This window comes from Leucoraja erinacea, chromosome 1 (assembly GCF_028641065.1).
Source record: "Leucoraja erinacea ecotype New England chromosome 1, Leri_hhj_1, whole genome shotgun sequence".
Lineage (NCBI taxonomy): Eukaryota > Metazoa > Chordata > Chondrichthyes > Rajiformes > Rajidae > Leucoraja > Leucoraja erinaceus.
In genome coordinates, this window is record NC_073377.1 from 160,854,758 (window position 1) to 160,874,675 (window position 19,918).

Genomic DNA, 19,918 nt, shown 5'->3' on the forward strand with positions numbered 1-19,918 from the left:
ATATTTCGTTCAAACCCAGGTTTGAATGACAATAAATAGCATTCTATTCTATTCTCTATTCTATTTTAAACAGCACTATTGACCACAGTCAAGCTAGACAATAAGAGCATCTATAACCCTGAAATTTTGAACTTGCAGGATACAAGTTCAGTCCTGTGAATCTATTGTTCATTTAGATGGTGATAACAATTTGGATCATTATATCAATTTAGATATTATCCCTATCCTGACATACCATTAGTCATTAATCAAAACAATGATATTTGCCTGTCAGAATTTGCAGTCTTATCCAAATTAACAAAAGTAGGCAAGCATTCTGTGCCAACCTGCCAAGTCCATCATAAATCTCTACAAAGAAAAGATTTACTAACTTTGATTTAGTAATGTTTTTTCCAAATCACCTTTAGAACCTCTTCAACTAAAGAACTAGGTGAAACCTCAGATTCACCTCTAATTCATAGTATCTGTTCTCATCAATACCATGCTGGTTATTTTCTGCACAACGTAACGTCAATGTTTCCTGAAATAAGTTGAACCTGAAATCTCCTAATTCCCAATCATGAATGCTTGATACACACTACAAGATGATACTTGAAATAGGTTCTGTGATATTCGTAAGTAGTTTCCTCACAAACTCACCTGCTCGTGAGTTTGGGGGGGGGGGGGGATAATTCCAATAGTCCTGGCAGAAGATGTTTTCCAATCAGAATACAAAATATGAAAAAAGCTGAAAATCTGGGGGGGAAAAAAGCAAAATCTGTAAACTTTCAGCAGATCAAAGGCATTTGTGGAGTGAGAACAGAGTTAACGTTTTGGGCCAAGGACCTGTTTAATGTTTGGAATTCCTGGTTTCTCGCATCTCAATGCAACACTGCTATGTTTGTGTGATCATATTTTTGCAGCAGAAGCTTCTCAGAAAACTCCTCGGCAATATTAGACATCCAGCAGATCATTTCCCTACTTGATTTAATTTTTGTCTTTCCCCTATCCCCATCTCCACTACAATTGCTGCAAGAACTAAAAGTGATTTAATCTGAGAAAATATGCTTCTGTTTTTAAATTGCTTTTGCACAAAAACACCCAATGTGATCTAATACGAGTCAGATGAGAGAAGCAATGTAATTCTAGAAGAAAATCTGCTCGTGCACTTTTAATAGCACTATCCTGTAAAAGCAGTCCAGAATCAAATAAACACACAGTTCCTTTCTCTTCACAATAGTCATTAGACTCGTCCATTATCACCCCAGCCTCTTCCAAAAAGAAAAAAAAGTAATTCAATACCCAGAGAAACAAGAACAGGAAATGCAGGGAAACAAGGTGTGATGTGCCTAAAGAATGGCCAAACCCCCCCTCTCCCCTTGTTGATGTTTGTGGACCCAATCAAATTAAAACTAAAAGCTCAAAATAAAGGTACGGTATACAAGTTTGGCACAGTAACCTGAGATGAGAAATCCATCATTCTATGTTGAAAAGAAATGCTGATTTGAAAGAAAAAGTCCTGGTGGCATAACTTTCCTCTTCTCCATTAGCTGAGAGAGATTGACACAGTGCAGATTATGGAGATGTCAGAAGCATTGTCTTTGCTAAGGTAAAGGAAACTTTAACAGACACTGATACCTGCTCAGTCAGAGCTGAGGTCAATCTAATGACTGAAAAATGGGAGTTCGGTTTCAGCCATTGAAGATCTGTTGAGGATGGCAATAGTAAGGCTGCAAGTCTAAAAATGAGAGCAAGGAACTGATATCATTTATTGCCTAGGAATTCTTATTTACCTACAGAAAATAATAGTAAACACAAAATAACGCATATGTACAGGTGAAAAATAATTGCTAACAACATTTACTCTGTGGCAGCGGATCAGACTCCAATTCTTTAGGGCTGCTTTGAAACAATTTCTATGACTTTAATTTAGGATACTGCACAAACAGGAAATCTTTCTTCCTACATCAATTTAATTTCATCTTATCTACCAAATTCTTTCCCCATTCACTCTGCCAAGTCCTTAACTATTTAGTACATTCAATCCAAATGATATGAATACCAGATAGAGCCAGGGGTAATAAACATGTTGATAATGCATCCTCCCATCATATTAATTTCCTGCAAAAATGTATTGTTGAGAATCATAATAAATCCTGCAATTAACAAGAACCCGAGAGATAACAGCATTAATGAAAAATTCTACACTAGTCAAAGGGAATTAATATTATATTCCTACACTGGGCCGTGTGATAACTCATTAATCTATGACTTATCAGTGCTTTATCACTAGTGGAATTCATTTTAATTTTTACTCCCTCTCAATTTTCCCGACGTCACACCTTAACATGCACGTTTACTGGTGATCATTTTATGAATAAAGCAGATTTTAAAACTAACATCTACTGTCATCGAAAAGTTGAGATTTGATTCATCTCTCAAGTTCTCGACCTCTGCAAGTTTCCCGGTGTCCTGTACTCTGTTCATTTTCATTGTTTGCTTTTCATTAGTATTGATACTTAAGTATTTCTTCATGCTGTGATTAAACTGTTGATGATGTTGACAGTGATGGTTCTACATATTCAAGGTTTTATTTCTTCTTCTGGTGGGAAATTGGATACGTTTGGCTCAAATTTCAACTTTTCTACGAAAATAGTAACTTGGCACCAAGGCTGTGACTATCATATTTCTCAGAGACACTCTTTTAGGTGTAGTCACTAATTACATATTAGAAAATTACTGAAGGTACATTGTATAGAATCTTGTGGGTTCTGGCTCACCCATTTATCATTCTTATGGAAACACCTAAACTAAAATTGAATATAATTACGTGTCATATAGAAGGATATGGTGGATTGAAGGCATTTCTTAAATTTTTTTTGTTGTAAATTCCATTTTCCCAAACACATGTCATAATTGTGCTTTGTATGCACAGAAAACCTTCTTACCAATCTTAGAAACACTTTGTGACATCATGAAATGGCATTGATGATCAATATACAGTTTGTGCATTTAGATTCCTAAAGAATGTTTGCAGATACAGTATTGTGATGTGCTCATTTACTGTAAGTTTTTCCCTGGCACCAATGTGGATCTCTCTTTATTATTCCCATATTAATTTAATTTTGCCTTTCAGATTATTAACATTTTAACATATATTTACTGTGTCTGTTTGTGTGTATGTATGTTGTTCTTTCATCATCCCTACCACATGTTCCTTTAACCAAGACGACAATTGTGAGATCTGTTAGTCATTGAAGCCCTTTGAGCAAAATGTTGCTGTTGGTGTTTATAACTTTAATTTTATTCAGCTCTCGTGGAAAAGGTCACCTTTTATCAGTTTGAGAATGCTCCATTCTTTGGGTGTCCTTTTGATGTTTCTTACTGTAAATCTTTACTATTTTCAGGGTCCTCTTTCTTTCCAAAGAGTCCAGTGTTGTTTCCCAGCAATGCAGCTGCTAGCAGATTGGCTGAACATGCACAGGATGTTTCTGGTCCCGCAGGTATTCACACCTCTCCCTGGGAAACTTACTCCTTTTCTCAGCTGGCAATGCACTAACTTATTCTAATATCTTTGCAAATAATTAACAATTCTCTTAATAATGCTTGCATATTTCTCTTTTGCCACTGAAGGTCGAATGATGCAATGTTTCAGTGGCTGTTCCTCATTCTATTCTTCGTTCTGGCTTCAATCTTGCCCAGCAGAATTCTTCGCATAATCAACAGTTGATCTTTGAATTGCTTTTGCTTAAATTAACGCTAATTGCTTTCTTTTTCCTTTGGGGAGCATTTAATTTCTCGTGTCACATAGGCTGAAAGCATAAATTGATTGTGAAGATAGTGCCTCAGCCGCAACAATGGTGCAGTCCAGTTTGACCATAATGACACATTGTTAATGCACAGAAATTTGATCAAATGCTATTTGAATCCAACTGCTAAATATTTCAATATAAGTCTAAACGAGCTGTAATAGTAATTTTTCAACAATTGACCTGCTAATTTAACAATTTTTAGATTCATTCCCCAAACTGAGACTATTTGGAATAGGGGATATGGATGGGAAAAAAATGTCAGTCATACAATTTCATAGTCACTAGTCAGTTCGTCCTGTTTCTTAACTGCCCTGGTAGTAATTAAACAGGCTGCATCCAATTGCTGTTTTGAATTATGGACAACATATTAAAGGGCATCTTAACAAATGACATTTGCATTATGCTTTTAGCCTATGTGACATATAATTTAAATGCTTCTTTGGAGCAGTACGCGAGCAATAGATAGTTGTTTTCACAAGGTGCATATTTTGGATGATCACATTTGGAGTTTTTTAAAGAATCATTTATTTTAGGCTCAAAGTGCAAAATATATTTTTGGAACGAAAATTGAAACCTCCCGTTTGGGGTTATTTTGAATGGGACTTTGAACCTAGTTAACTCTGACTGGATTCAAACAGTTTTGCTCTACTCTGAGATTTATTCTTGGTCTTAAATTCCCTTCCTATCAAAAATTGTTTTCCCTTTTGATTTTTCTTCTCGTGTTTTTTTTAAACTAACTTCAGTAATCACTTTTGATCACTATTTGCTTTTAATCTGCATTGTATTTTCCTTGAATTGTCCTGATTATTTTTTGTATTTATGATGTTACAAAACTGCTGTTGGAATGCTGCCGGGCAGCTAATGTATTTTAAATATCTGCTGATATACAAAACTTTTATCTTACATTTTTTATTTCCCTTTCCTCTTTGTTTTGGATTGACTTCACATTGAATCTATGTATATGTTTTACATTCAGGTTTGTATCATACCTGTTGCAAAGGTTTTCCATCTGTGCCTACAAACTGTTGTATGGTCAGGAAAGTATGACTAAAGCATTCTACCTAGCCGTTAATACAACTCTGTCTGTCTCGCTGTCTCGCTGTCTCGCTGTCTCGCTGTCTCGCTGTCTCGCTGTCTCTCTGTCTCTCTGTCTCTCTGTCTCTCTGTCTCTCTGTCTCTCTGTCTCTCTGTCTCTCTCTGTCTCTCTCTGTCTCTCTCTGTCTCTCTCTGTCTCTCCTTTTCGGGCCCTCAACTCTTTCAAGCACTCCCTTTCTCAGATTCTCTCCTCCTGATCAACCAATAATTAAACCTTGAACTGACATGCACCAAGACTTCACAGAGTGGCAGGCCAGACGTAGCCCATGGGCATATCCTGCGCACCACTGCTTTAAAAGTATTTAAACCAACTACCAATAGCTGTGCTAACAAGTTTCGCTTTTAACTGCCCTGTGTTGTACGTATGACCCAAATTTGGACTCTCACACAAGTGAAAACATTCTCTCTGCATCAACTCTATCTAGAACACAAAACCGTACAGCACAAGAACACTACCTTAGACATACAATGTCCGTGCCAAACATGATGCCAAGTTTGGCATCATGTTTAAGCACTAAATGTGGCCGCCAAGGAACGCAGGGGCGATACAGACTAAGGGACTGTGGTAACGGTGAAATCGACAGAAGGATGGAGGGTTGGGTGTGTATGCGTGCTTTGTCTGTGATTTTTATTTATTTGCTTATCTTTATTATTTTACCGTGGATGTTTCGTTAGCTTTAGAAATGTTTGAATGCTGCACTGACTGGCTGACATTTTAAATTTCGTTGTACATGGCCCATGTTACAATGACGATAAAGAAACTATTCTATATTCTATTCTAAGTTAAAATTTCAACCAGTGCCACCATAATGTTTGGGACAATGACCCGTCATTTATTTATTTGCCTCTGTACTCCACAATTTGGGATTTGTAATAGAAAAAAATCACGTGGTTAAAGTGCACATTGTCAGATGTTATTAAAGGCCATTTTTATACATTTTGGTTTCACCATGTAGAAATTACAGCTGTGTTTATACATAGTCTCCCCATTTCAGGGCACCATAATGTTTGGGACACATGGCTTCACAGGTGTTTGTAATTGCTCAGATGTGTTTAATTGCCTCCTTAATGCAGGTATAAGAGAGCTCTCAGCAGCTAGTCTTTCCCCCAGTTTATCCATCACCTTTGGAAACTTTTTTTGCTGTTTATCAACATTGGGATCAAAGTTGTGCCAATGAAAGTCAAAGACGCCATTATGAGACTGAGAAACACGAATAAAACTGTTAGAGACATCAGCCAAACCTTAGGCTTACCAAAATCAACTGTTTGGAACATCATTAAGAAGAAAGAGAGCACTGGTGAGCTTACTAATCACAAAGGGACTGGCAGGCCAAGGAAGACCTCCACAGCTGATGACAGAAGAATTCTCTCTATAATAAAGGAAAATCCCCAAACACCTGTCCGACAGATCAGAAACAGTCTTCAGGAGTCAGGTGTGGATTTGTCGATGACCACTGTCTGCAGAAGACTTCATGAACAGAAATACAGAGACTATACTGCAAGATGCAAACCACTGATTAGCCACAAAAATAGGACGGCCAGGTTACAGTTTGCCATGAAGTACTTAAAAGGGCAACCACAATTCGGGGAAAAAGGTCTTGTGGACAGATGAGATGAAGATTAACTTATATCAGAGTGATGGCAAGAGCAAAGTATGGAGGAGTGAAGGAACTGGCCAAGATCCAAAGCATACCACCTCTGTGAAACACGGTGGTGGGGGTGTCGTGGCCTGGGCATGTGTATGGCTACTGAAGGTACTGGCTCACTTATCTTCATTGATGATACAACTGCTGATGGTAGTAGCATAATGAATTCTGAAGTGTATAGACGCATCCTATCTGCTCAAGTTCAAACAAATGCCTCAAAACTCATTGGCCGGAGGTTCATTCTACAGTAAGACAATAATCCCAAACATATACTGCTAAAGCAACAAAGGAGTTTTTCAAAGCTAAAAAATGGTAAATTCTTGAGTGGCCAAGTCAATCACCCGATCTGAACCCAATTGAGCATGCCCTTTATATGCTGAAGAGAAAACTGAAGGGGACTAGCCCCCAAAACAAGCATAAGCTAAAGATGGCTGTAATACAGGCCTGGCAGAGCACCACCAGAGAAGACACCCCACAACTGGTGATGTCCATGAATCGCAGACTTCAAGCAGTCATTGCATGCAAAGGATATGCAACAAAACACCTAAACATGACTACTTTCATTTACATGACATTGCTGTGCCCCAAACATTATGGTGCCCTGAAATGGGGAGACTGTATAAACACTGCTGTAATCTCTGCATGGTGAAACCAAAATGTATAAAAATGGCCTTTATTAAAATCTGACAATGTGCACTTTAACCACATGTGATTTTTTTTCTCTATTACAAATCTCAAATTGTGGAGTACAGAGGCAAATAAATAAAAGATGGGCCTTTGTCCAAAATATTATGGAGGGCACTGTACATGTGATCCATATCCCTCAATTCCCTGCATATTCAATTTCTTATTTAAATGACTTAAATGTCATTATCGTATCCACTTCTACCACCACCCTTGGCAGCATTTTCCAGGCACTCTTAACTCTCTGTTTTAAAAAAAAACGGCCCCACATTGCCTTTAAACATTTCCCCTCTGATCTTAATGCTGCACCCTTTAACATTTTCTTTAACATTTCCATCCTGGGATGAAGGTTCAGGCTGTTTACCCTATCTGAGTTTCTCCTAAATTTCTACACTTCTATCAGGTCTCTCCTCAAATTCCCGGCACTGCAGAGAAAACAATCCAAGCACAGACCTGCAGAACGTCACGTATGACAGATACTTAATTAGTAAGGGTGTCGGGGTTATGGGGAGAAGACAGGAGAATCGGGTTGATGGGGAAAGATAGATCAGCTATGATTGAGTAGCGGAATAGACTTGATGGGCCGCATGGCCTAATTCTGCTCCTAAAACGTATCAACTTGCCCGACCTCTCCTTGTAGCTAATACCCTCTAATCTGAGTCTGAAGAAGGGTCTCGACCTGAAACGTCACCCATTCCTTGTCTCCAGAGATGCTGCCTGTCCCGCTGAGTTACACCAGTATTTTGTATCTACTCTGTGATCCAGGGATGCATCCTGGTGAACCTCTTTTGCAGCCTCCCCAAAGCCTTCACATTCTTCCTGTAATGGGGTGACCAGAATTACACCCAACACTCCAAATGCAGCGGACCAAACTATTACAAAGCTGCAGCATGACTTTACGCCTTGTACTCAATGTCTTAATCATAAATCCCTTCCATTCTCCTTGAGTGATCCTACTTTCTCTCGAGTTAACCTCTTGTTTTAAATGTGGGAAAAGGCTTGGGATTTTCTTTAATCCGATTTACCAGTAATATTTCATAACGGCTTTTGGCACATCTAATTCTTTGCTCGAGTTCTTTCCTGCCTGCATCATATTATCAAAGGCCCCGTCTGATTTAATCTTCCTGAACTTTACATATGCTTTTTTTTATCTGACCCATTTTACAACCCCTCGTCATCCATGTTTCCTTACCCTTATCTCTCCTCTTTACTGGGATATGCCGGTCCTGAATTCTGATTAGAGTCGAGAGAGTTTATTGTCATGTGTCCCTAATGGGACAATGAAAGTGTTGCTTTGCTTCAGCACAACAGAACATAGTAGGCATTGACGACAAAACAGGTCAGTGTGGCTTTAAACTACTCCCACATTTCTGATGTGGACTTCCCAACAGCAGCTGCTCCCAATTTACCTTCTTCAGCTCTTGTCTAATAAGGTAATCAAAGTTACCCCAATTTAGGTATGTTCCTCCAAAATCCAGACTTATCCTTAGTCATAACTACCTTAATACTGATAAAGTTGTGATTGCCGTTCCAAATGCTCTTCCACTGAAACCTAGCTCGGCTCGTTTCCCAATACAAGGTCCAATATGGTCCATCCCGGAGTTGAGCGATTCAGATTCAGATTCAGATTCAATTTAATTGTCATTGTCAGTGTACAGTACAGAGACAACCGATCCACATACTGTTTCACAAAACCCTTTGGGCTACACCTAACAAATTGTGCACCATCTAAGCTTTTTGCATTAAGGAAGTCCCAGTCAATGTCACCTAATATGAGAACCTGGTTGTTTTTGCATCTTTCCATAATCTGTCAGCAGAGCTGTTTCTGTATCTCCTGCTGCTGGCTAATGGGAAACAATAGTATCATTGTATTTGAGTGATAGCACCTTTCTTATTTTTGAACTCTCCCTGTATTGTGTTAATGGATGAACCCTCTGGTATGTTCTTGCTAAGTGTAGCTGTGACATTCTCCCAGATTAGTTAAGCAACTCGTCCACCCCCTTTTCCTGCCTCTGTATCACATCTGATACTTTCACAAAGCTATCAAGGATGCCCAGAGGGAATTCCGGGCCAAACTAGCGTTCTGAGGTTGGGGCAAGGCTTGCATGCTATAACGGGTTACTAAGTGAAGTCAGGCAGTTTTTGTTGGCAACTACTGGTCTCTTCAATACATTTTATGCTCACTTTGAACAGAAGATCGATGGAGTAACAAAATCGCCCCCAACAGCCTCAGTTGTACCTGTATCTGAGTCACGATAGCGGATATCAGATCGGTCTTCTTGAGAGTGAACCAGCACAAAGCAGCTGTCCTGGATTAAGTCTCTAGCCACATCCTCGGAACTCGCACAAACAAAAGCTTTTCACTCGACACACCACAACGATATACCAATACTCTGCAGACGGAATACACGTGCTCTGCAAAGCAATCACACGATCTCCATTTAATTTCTCCACTGTAAAGAAGATCACGTTATGAACAGCGAATGCAATACACCAGAATATCAACATGGGGAACTGCAGATGTTGGAATCGTGAGCAAAGCGCTGGAATAATTCAGCGGGCCGAGGAGGGAATGGATAGAAGACATTTTAGGTCGGGGCCCTTTTCCAGACTCGTGACTTATCCCGACCCAAAATGTCGCTTGTCCATTCCCTACACAGCTGCTGCCTGGTCTGCCATTACATCAGCACCTTGTGTTTTACATGAGATTGGACCATGGTCAATGTTCGCAATGGGCTGGTCTAGACTGGAGAAACCAAATGCAGATCACAGCTTACAGATGTGCAGTCAGAAACGTATCACAGTAGCAATGTTACAACATTTTGAGATTTAAAAAATCAAGTCTGTAATTTATCCCATCAGATAAAGCATAAAAAGAAGTTTAATTTGACACCTAATTCACTTTCATATCTCAAGTATTTAAAAAGTTATGACAATTTTCATACTCGGAAATTAGCATCTTGTTCCCTATTGATTTTCTATGGACATAACAAAAAAGCTGTGATCATGGACAGTCAAAAGCCCATAACCTTCTTAAAAATTAAGAGAACTGAATGAAATTTTCAGTTATCGTAGATTGAACCATTCTGAAACAAATATAAAATAATCTTACTTGGATGACCTGAAATTAAAACATATAATTAGTTAGTTACCCAAGTGTAGCTAATTTCAAACTTCAATTACTAGATCTAAACATCTATCCATTTCTTAATAAATGATTAACATTTTTAAATAGCCCAAACGTCCAAATAATATTCATAAATAATTCACAATAAAACATGATTTTGAAATCTCATTTACATTAATTTATAGGCCAAATGGAAGAAATTTAGTGTTCAATTGCTGTAAATTAAAGACCATTTTAAATCAGTGGGATCCTGTGAACGCGCTGGTTTAGAACGTTCACATTGCGGTAGATTTGTGCCCCAAATGCCCAGAAAAATACTGCGGGATATAAAGAGCCCAAAATTAGCTACTCGCAACATTAAACTTTGTATAAAGGGTTCTTAAGAAGCCCTTTTTAATGTAAAAATAAGCTACATACCTTCTGTATACAGCTCCATGCGGCCCTGTGGGTGAGGTCGCGGGTTTAGAGAGTGATTTTTAATCTACTTATAACTATTATACAAGGCCATAAAAACTAATAATACCTTTTGCGACGGGGTCTTTCAGCGATTTTTCGTTAATGATTTTCAAGGCTGAACATCTTCGATTGGAACAGCCTAGTGAAAATCGCGTTTTAAACCCGCCCCCCTCTAAACGGCGCCAAAATCGCGCACACCTGCAGCGCCAGATTTTCAGCGACGCTTCAGGTAGGCTTTGCAACATACCTAATCACAGTGGTTTGCTAGTGGCAGTTCATTAATTAGATCTTCACGGCTGAATCTGATTTTGACCCCATAGCTATTGGAGTTGCTGTATGGAAGATGAGATTAATTCCCATGAGATGAAGCGATTACCAGAGGTGAAGGTGTTGCATGTTCTTGGTAGATATATTTCTCACTGCAAGATTCAAAATAGCAGATTATCTGTCATCTGACAAGTTAGTGTGTACCACTGACAAGAACAGGGCATTTTAATTTTTGTACTTGGACGAAAAAATGTATTCCCCTTAAATGTGTGGGCAGATTAAGCAGAATGAGGAGAGAACATGGGGATACGACCAAAAGACAAAAAATTATTTAAGAATCAAGTTTTTTTTTAAACTGTTCCTGGGTGATAAAGTTATCATATGTATTTCAGCTTTCATGAAGCGCATTTGGAGCTTTGATTAATGTAGTTAGATTGTGTCACCAGTTTTGTATTTGTTGAAGAGTATTGTCAAAAACTAGTTGCATCTACATCCACATGAAAGCTAATGTGCCTACCCATGGTGAGAGTGATATTATTTTTAAGCAAAGGCTGGAGGTAAGGATTTTTTTAAATTTCTCTAGTCCTTTCCTGTGCCACAATACAAAGCTGCTTAAAACAAATGTATGCTCAGTGGAATCATCACTTTGCACTGAAATCATGCGGTGGCCCACAACTGAAGCATTGCCTTTCTGTGATGTAAATATAGCCGAATATGCCTTTGAAATTTAATGCCTTTCTAAATTTCTATTGTTGATAGTCACATTAATTGAGAGGTGTGGCACAAAAGGTGTCCATTTTACCATTTATATTCTTGTCACCCATTGCGAGAACTATTTTGATCAACTTCATCTCCCACCTTCTCATCCATTATCCTGTAGAGAATAACACTTTTTGGATTCTTGTTTGGGCCTCCATAATACTTTTCACATAGAGAGTCTCATAATTGTGAATCTCCACGTACCACATTTTCTTTGTGCAATGTAGTCATCACATTTTACCTGTGAAAAGATACAAAATGCAGATCAGACAACATCCATGAAGAATAACTCAGCGGGTCTGGCAGCATGCCTGGAGAACATGGATAGACAGTTGTCTATCCATGTTCTCCAGGCATGCTGCCAGACCCACTGAGTTATTCCAGTATTTTGTGTGTTTCCTTGGTTAAAAAAAAACAGCTACATTTTACCTGCAACCTAGTTAGTCTGTTATACAATTTTGGCATAACCTGTCTGTCCTTTAAATTCTGTACTTCGTGCAATAAGGAAAGTATCCTGTGTGCCACCTTAACCACCATGACTACCTCTCAAATGAGTTTTAGGGAGCTCTGGACATGCACTCCTTCTGTTCCTCAGCATTTCTTAGCAACCTGTTATAAAATGGAACAGCACAGGAACAGGCCCTTTGACCCATCTTGTCCATGACGACCAAGTTGGCATACTGGGATATCCCCATGGGCCTGCATTTGGCCCTCTAAACTCTTCTAAACTTAGATAGTCTTCTCTACTGACTACTATGCCACTAATTATGATGTAATCTGCAAATATACTAAATATTAACTACATTGTCATCCAAATCATTTATGTATGTAATAAACAGTGGATTTAGCATCGACCCCTTGGGTACTCCACTGGTCACAGGCCTCTAATCATAAAAACAACTCTTCAAAAATAACCTTTGACTCCTTTCGCCAAGCCAATTTTTAATCCATTTGACCAGCTCACTTTGGTTTCCATGGAATATAATTTTCCTAATTAGCCTACCATGTCAAAAGCCTTGCTAAGTCCATATAATGCCCACTGCTCTGTCTCATCAATCCTCTTGGTGGCCTCATCAGAAAGCTCTACATTTCCTTGCTTTCTTTGCCCACCCCATGTAATGCTATTTGCCGGCAGACAAAAGTGCTGGAGAAACTCAGCGGGTGCAGCAGCATCTATGGAGCGAAGGAAATAGGCAACGTTTGGGGCCGAAACCCTTCTTCAGACGCTATTTGCCCTTGCTTTTGCCCACCTCAGTCGTCTATTTATATTTCCCTGCATTTTACAACTTCAATTTGTTCCTCTGCTGTTCAGTGACCAACCCCGATTTCTCATCACTGCGCCGATCTCTTTCCAAATTGGTGCTGTGGTGCTAGGAGACTTCTGATATCTCAGTCATATGACTTTCATTTCCATTGGTAATGATTTTGTCAAGAACGTACTAATCCAATGCTTGATCATGCACCAAATACTGAGTGTATTCTTAAATGCTCTCCACGTGTAAATGATCATGTTGTATTCTGAATAAAATCTCATTACCTTTAACTTCTCTAGTTTTGAGAGCTATATGCCCACTTGCATGGCTGATTGACGCTGCTCCAATCTAGAATGAAATGTGCTTATAGTTCCGCTGGTCTGCATAGTATATTGTCCACTGATTTAGTCTACTGAACCTCATAAATATAGCAATATACCTTGAATTATGCCAAAACATGATGGGCTTCCTAATGTACGTGAACTTCAATTTCCTTAAAACAGGTACAACCGAGACTATCGTTATAATGCCCTTGGGGAATGCTCAGCTGCAGTTTGCAACCAGGTGCCATGGTTTAACAACAGCCATCTCACAAGCCCTTCATCCTCCGTGTGTGTGTGTGTGTGTGTGTGTTTCCAGATCACTGCATCTAAATTTCTTCTGAAGTAAAGGTTAAATGAAGGTCTACACATAAAATCTGACAATGATTTATTAAGCATTAATATCTTCATCCCTTTCTCCGTGCAGTTTTAAATTGCACCGTCTGATTAGTCCTAGGCCAAGTTTGTACCCTTGAGGTTTGAGGCTTAAAGCATGGCTTTTGACTGACCAGCAACAGCTTCCAATGTTATGTGCTGCTTATTGTGGTTCTGACACAGCCACTTGGGTTAATAAGTTGGGTAAATCCACATGTAAGTTTCTGCATTAAAATCTTAAATTGATTACAACATGCAGTGCAGCTGCATTGTTGCCCTGCACAGGTATTACTTGCTGTGTTTTTGCTTTGTCATTTGATTAAGTGTGTTCTTGAATTCTCTTGTTTAATCATTTTTTATTTGAACATGTTCTTTCAAGTTAAACGCTGTCTCAACCTTTAAAGTCATTTGTTATTTATATTTTAACTGCATGTGCTTATTTGAAAAAAAAACAGGCGGCTTGAAAAACGCTCAGAGTGGTCCTGTTGTCATCACCGACGAGATATCTAAAAATATTGCTTTAGAAAAGCTTGAACAGATGAAAAAATGGAGTATAAGCACATACAAGGTTTGTGCCTTTTAGATCTTTCCACATCTTATCAGCTGTAATATATTGTGCAATTATTGTATTAAAGTTGGAAAATGACTAGGGTTTAACAATGCAATGCAAAGATATGCATGATCATTTTCAGGTGAGAAACGTTTTCTCCCACAGCGTTGTGACTTTATGGAATTCCCTGCCACAGAGGGCAGTGGAGGCCAAGTCGCTGGATGGATTTAAGAGAGAGTTAGATAGAGCTCTAGGGGCTAGTGGAGTCAAGGGATATGGGGAGAAGGCAGGCACGGTTTATTGATAGGGAACGATCAGCCATGATCACAATGAATGGCGGTGCTGGCTCGAAGGGCCGAATGGCCTCCTGCACCTATTTTCTATGTTTCAGTTTGAAATATTTTACTCTTTGGACACTAAGACCTTAGACACCTTTAACAGTCAATTTCAAAAATTTCAAAGTAGATATTTGGAAGAATATCAATTAATTTTGATACAGTATAGTTTGCATTGAGAAAAATAACCTTGTTTGACTTTACCGGTTCCTTTAATTCAAACCACTGCCTCCCAAAAAAAACTGCCCTTCACCTATTTTTTTTAATTTTCTGGAATGGTAGTTTACCTGCCAATGAAAGCAAAGTAGTGATGTACTCTTAACTATTTTTTGACCAAGAAAGTATTTTTTCTGCCTTTGATGAAGTGTAGTGATGATCCAACTGCACTCACAATGAGATGATGTTGTAATTTTTCTTTTTTCAACTTATAGTTTCAGTTCAATTGAATAACACATCTGGCGTATATATATCACTAAAGCCCCAATGTAGCAACACTTGAATACCTCTACTGCGTCCGAAAAGCCATTTCTATTACCTCTTGCATCCATTAACAAGATGTGAGAACAAGTTGTCTAATAACTGATCCATTATACACAAGTCTCCTTTATCTATGGTTACACAGAAAAGCTGGAGAAACTCAGCGGGTGCAGCAGCATCTATGGAGCGAAGGAAATAGGCAACGTTTCGGGCCGAAACCCTTCTGAAGAAGGGTTTCGGCCCGAAACGTTGCCTATTTCCTTCGCTCCATAGATGCTGCTGCACCCGCTGAGTTTCTCCAGCTTTTCTGTGTAACCTTCGATTCTCCAGCATCTGCAGTTCCCTCTTAAACTCTCCTTTATCTATATTTAGTTTAACATTTATTGACATCTCCAAAATAAAAATGGAGGCAGATAGATGGATAGATAGATAGATGGATGGATAGATGGATAGATGGATAGATGGATAGATAGATAGATAGATAGATAGATAGATAGATAGATAGATAGATAGATAGATAGATAGATAGATAGATAGATAGATAGATAGATAGATAGATAGATAGATAGATTATAATATAATAGATGAAAATGTATGATTGATTAAATGATAAAATGGATGCTCGGACAAGGCAAAGTTGATTATGAAACAAATAAAGAAACAAAAGATGTATCTGGAGGATTTGTGCGCCACTTGGAAAACTATGCTGCACATAAATAGAGCGACATTACCTTTTGTTTAAGCTCCAATAAATGTCCTTCTACTAAAAGCTTAATCTATGTTAGAACATAAGTATCTAGAAAATAGCAGGTGTTGGCCATTGGCTCCACCATCCAATTCACCATGGCTATTTTTTGTTACAGTTTTTCTGTATTAACCCCGTATTCTCTTGCGATCCACAAATATATCAATCTCTGTTGTGAATATTCTCAGCGATAGAACCGCTACAGCCGCCTTGGTTAGCGAATCTCAAGGGATCAGTACCATTATGAGTGAGGAAAATGTCTTCCCCTTTCTATTCCGATTGGGCAACCATTATTATGATACCTTGACCCGTGTTTTAGATACCACAACCTAGGGAAACATTGTCCTATAAGATTTATGTATGGTTCATTGTGGCCCCTCTTGTTCTATTACCCTCTACTTAACCCCTTCTTACAATAAACCTGCCATCTCGGGAATCAATTTGGTTAATCTTTCCTGCACTCTCTTAATTGTATTCTCCCCTGGGGAAGGAGACGAGATCAGTACACAGTATCCAGAAGTGATCTCACCAGGGCCTTGTATAATTGAAGGAAAGTCTCCACTTTTGCGTTAAAATCCCCTTGCGATAAATGTCAAGCTGCTTTTTGCCTTCCTAATTGCTGAATCTACGTGTTAACTTGCAGTGTTTCAACGTACACAATGTACTGGGGGACCTGGATGTCCAACATCTCTAGATCTCATCATTAAAAAAAATATTAAGTGTTCTCATTTTTTTTTTTACCAAAGTGGATGACTTTGGTTTTTCTTTTCCTGGACATTTTACTTCATTTGCCATGTCATTGCCCATTCACTTAAACTGTTCATCTCTCCATGAACCCCCATTGAATCCTCTTCACAGCTGCTTATCCAGTCATCTGCATGTTGCTGCACATGATTGAAACTAAGATTTATTGTCCAGATTATTGGTCTGACTTTATGCCACTTTACGGTTAAGCTGCAGGCATCGTCGCCTATACATCATAAAGTTGTAAGTTCAACCACTATGGAGAGAAAGGAAATACAACGCAAAAAACTATGCTGACATTCCAGTGCAATGCTGAAGGCATGCAGTGTTTTTTTTGTTTTTTTTTGAAGCTCTTGTTTTGAATGAGATATTAAATAATGAATTTGGATAACTGCAGAAGATGCTTAATGCTATTTTTTTATTAGAGTAAATGAATAAGTGAGCTAGCCCAAATGTCCTGAGCAATATTTGTCCCTTGGTTAACATTACGAAATAAAACATTTTCACTTTGCTATTTGAGAGAGCTTACCCTGCACTGATTTGGCTGCCATGTTTCTTTGAGTTCATCAATCATTTGCACTTCAAAACAGTACTTTGTTTGCTCTGAAGTTTGAAACAGTGCTAGGCAGATGGGTTTTTTTTATACTGCTTCCCAACACCTTCATTTCTCACTGCCCTTGGTCTCTCTGCAACTTTTAAAATTCAAGCTTGGAATCACTGATAACAATATCTGGTTTGGTTTTCTTTCTGTTGGTAATATCTTGATTTGTGGCCCTCGACACTTCAAACAGTTATGCTTCATTGCTACACTGCTGGATTCAAAAGAAAGTATGTCTATCGTTCTAACAAGAATGAACAAGATAGCTCCACCTAGTCTGTTGGAACTCGGAGTATGGCACCTGTATGTGCCTTGGAGGTCACATCATCAAAATGAGTAGACTAGTCACTTGATCAGATATTGCATTTATTCCCATCATAGTGTAAATTATGCAAATTAGACAAGCAAGATTTGACAGTCTGCAAAGATAAGGATCTTGCCAATTCAATTACCACGCTACCCAAACGTCAGCTATAATTAAAACCGCTAAAATTTATGTTCACACCTGTCTGCTGACTTAAATAATGCCTTGATTCAGTAGCAGAATGTTCTGAGGAATTAAAACTCAGCAGATGCACAAATCATATCAACCAGCAATATGCAGGTTGTAAGATTCTTATTATTTCCAGAGAGAAAAACTTGTACTGCAAAATAAAATTGAGTAGGACATTTCTGAGTTTTGGAGGATTCAAAATGTCAGCAAGACAAAACTGAGGTGGAAGAATGGATTGAGAATATGAGGCAGTTATAGCCCTGTGTTTCAGTCGCACAAACCAGTCGAGTCAGTAACAGATTGTGGAAATGAACAGGATAGGATCCTTGCCGTTGCTGTGTAGTATCGCCAAGGAGATTGCTAGCAGTTGCCACAAGTTGTATGCAGTGCTTGCCGTATGGTCAACAGTGGGAGCACTTGGGTGCTTCTGATTGGTAATTGCAGTGGGCAATTCTATTACTTGAACTTAAAAGAATATATTATAATAATTGGAAGTCTAGTATATAAAAATTGAAATGCTGATGTATCCCTTAGCTTGGCTATCTAGGAACCAGAGATCAGAGTCAGCCATTCAGAACAGGGTTGAGGGATTTCTTCGCCCAAATAGAAGATAGACACACAAAGCTGGAGTAACTCAGCAGGTCAGACTTTGGTTCAAACCAGCATCTGCAGTTCCTTCCTACACATAAATCTTTGGATCTCTATACATCGAGTTGTGGAAGCAGAGTTGCTGAGTATATCCAGGATAGAAATCTAAATATTTTGGATGTTAAGGGAGTAAGGCCTTTGAAGTTGGTGCAGATCAGTGGAGCTGAGATGAAAGATCATCTATGACCTTTTGGTGTTTATGAAACATGAAGATTAATTTTATTCCCATCTATTTTTAAACAATTGATTTTTGCACATTTTGCTCCTTATCTGTTTCTTCTGCATCATGTTATGCCTCTCTAACCTGTGAGCATCCTTTTGAACTTCAGTCAGCTTTTAGATAAAGTGGCCCACTCATGCTGTTTGATAGTTCAAGAGATCCATGTTCAATCCTGCCCTCTGGGTGGTCTCACTGTGTAGTGTGCATGTCTCTAGGTGACTTCTTGGGATTCCTCTGTGTTTTCTCCCACATCCCCAAAATGGGAAGGCAAGGCTGGATAGTGTATCTTTCAACAACATTGAATGCATTTTATTTGTCATTATTTTCCCCCTCGTACTTGTTTTTATAAAACCGTTCCTATCTTCTGGTGAAACGAATGTTATTTTTTTGTTACAGTGCACAAGACAAGTTCTATCTGAAAAGCTGGGACGTGGCTCAAAGACAGTGGATCTAGAACTCGAGTCACAGATAGAAATATTGAGAGAGACAAAGAGAAAGTATGAAAACCTCCTGCGACTGGCTCGCCAGATGGCATCACAATTTTACCAGGTCGTCCAGACACAGCGACAACTTGGAGATGCTTTTGGAGAACTTAGTGTGAAATCGCCAGAACTCCATGTAAGCTCTCTATTCTTAAATACTTCTACCAACTCAGCCATTTAGAAATAATCTGTAGTGAGGCACTACAGTTGCACCTCCAGATATAGAACGTAACACTGTCAGGTATTTGCAGTTAGAATAATTCTGTTTCAGTTAGAAACATTCAACAATGCATTGGTTTCCCTAATGGTACAGCAGAAATTCTCTGACAGCAAATTCTAAAGCTACCTTACATATTACTTACGTAAATTGTTGACAGGTGTCCTCTACTACAACAATTCTATTATTTTTTTTTTTACTGCAAATCTCAGTTGATTATGCTCTTGCTTATATAAAAATTGTGGGGAAACATCTTAAAGAACAAAATGACATACATGTGTTTGATAAATGTGCATTCTAACCACTGGCCTTCCCCTTTTAGACGACTCTGGCAAATCATTTCAATTAAACCATTTAATTTAGTGTGGTGGCATAATTTCATTCTTGAGAAAGGATTAGTTGGGTTCTATGAACATTGGAGAGAATTGTAATTCACTTTTTTTCCCAGAGACATACAGTTTGCAGCAGATCTTAAAGCTCTGCTTCTGACAGGTTGCTGACCTTTACATTTAATATAGAGATTGATTTCCTTATTGGTTCTGATGCCTGCTTTTTTTATTATTGAATTTCCTTTCAAAATCCCTTGAGGCAGTTCTACTTTATGGTATGTAATCAGAATGTGGAAAGGACTATTCA

At 38.6% G+C, this 19,918-nt stretch overlaps 1 protein-coding gene across 7 annotated transcripts in view; it reads left to right on the plus strand.

Moving 5' to 3' along the window:
* LOC129704008 (arfaptin-1-like) overlaps positions 1–19,918 on the plus strand; it is a 108,667-nt gene that overhangs the window by 64,893 nt on the left and 23,856 nt on the right. For 4 of the 7 annotated variants that reach the window (XM_055646814.1, XM_055646823.1, XM_055646841.1 and 1 more), the window contains 3 exons: positions 3,387–3,482; positions 14,229–14,341; positions 18,980–19,201. In XM_055646814.1, the coding sequence (XP_055502789.1) occupies positions 3,387–3,482; positions 14,229–14,341; positions 18,980–19,201 (431 nt within the window). The remainder of the gene's footprint in view (positions 1–3,386; positions 3,483–14,228; positions 14,342–18,979; positions 19,202–19,918) is intronic. The other 3 variants (XM_055646833.1, XM_055646860.1, XM_055646871.1) reach the window with 1 other exon arrangement.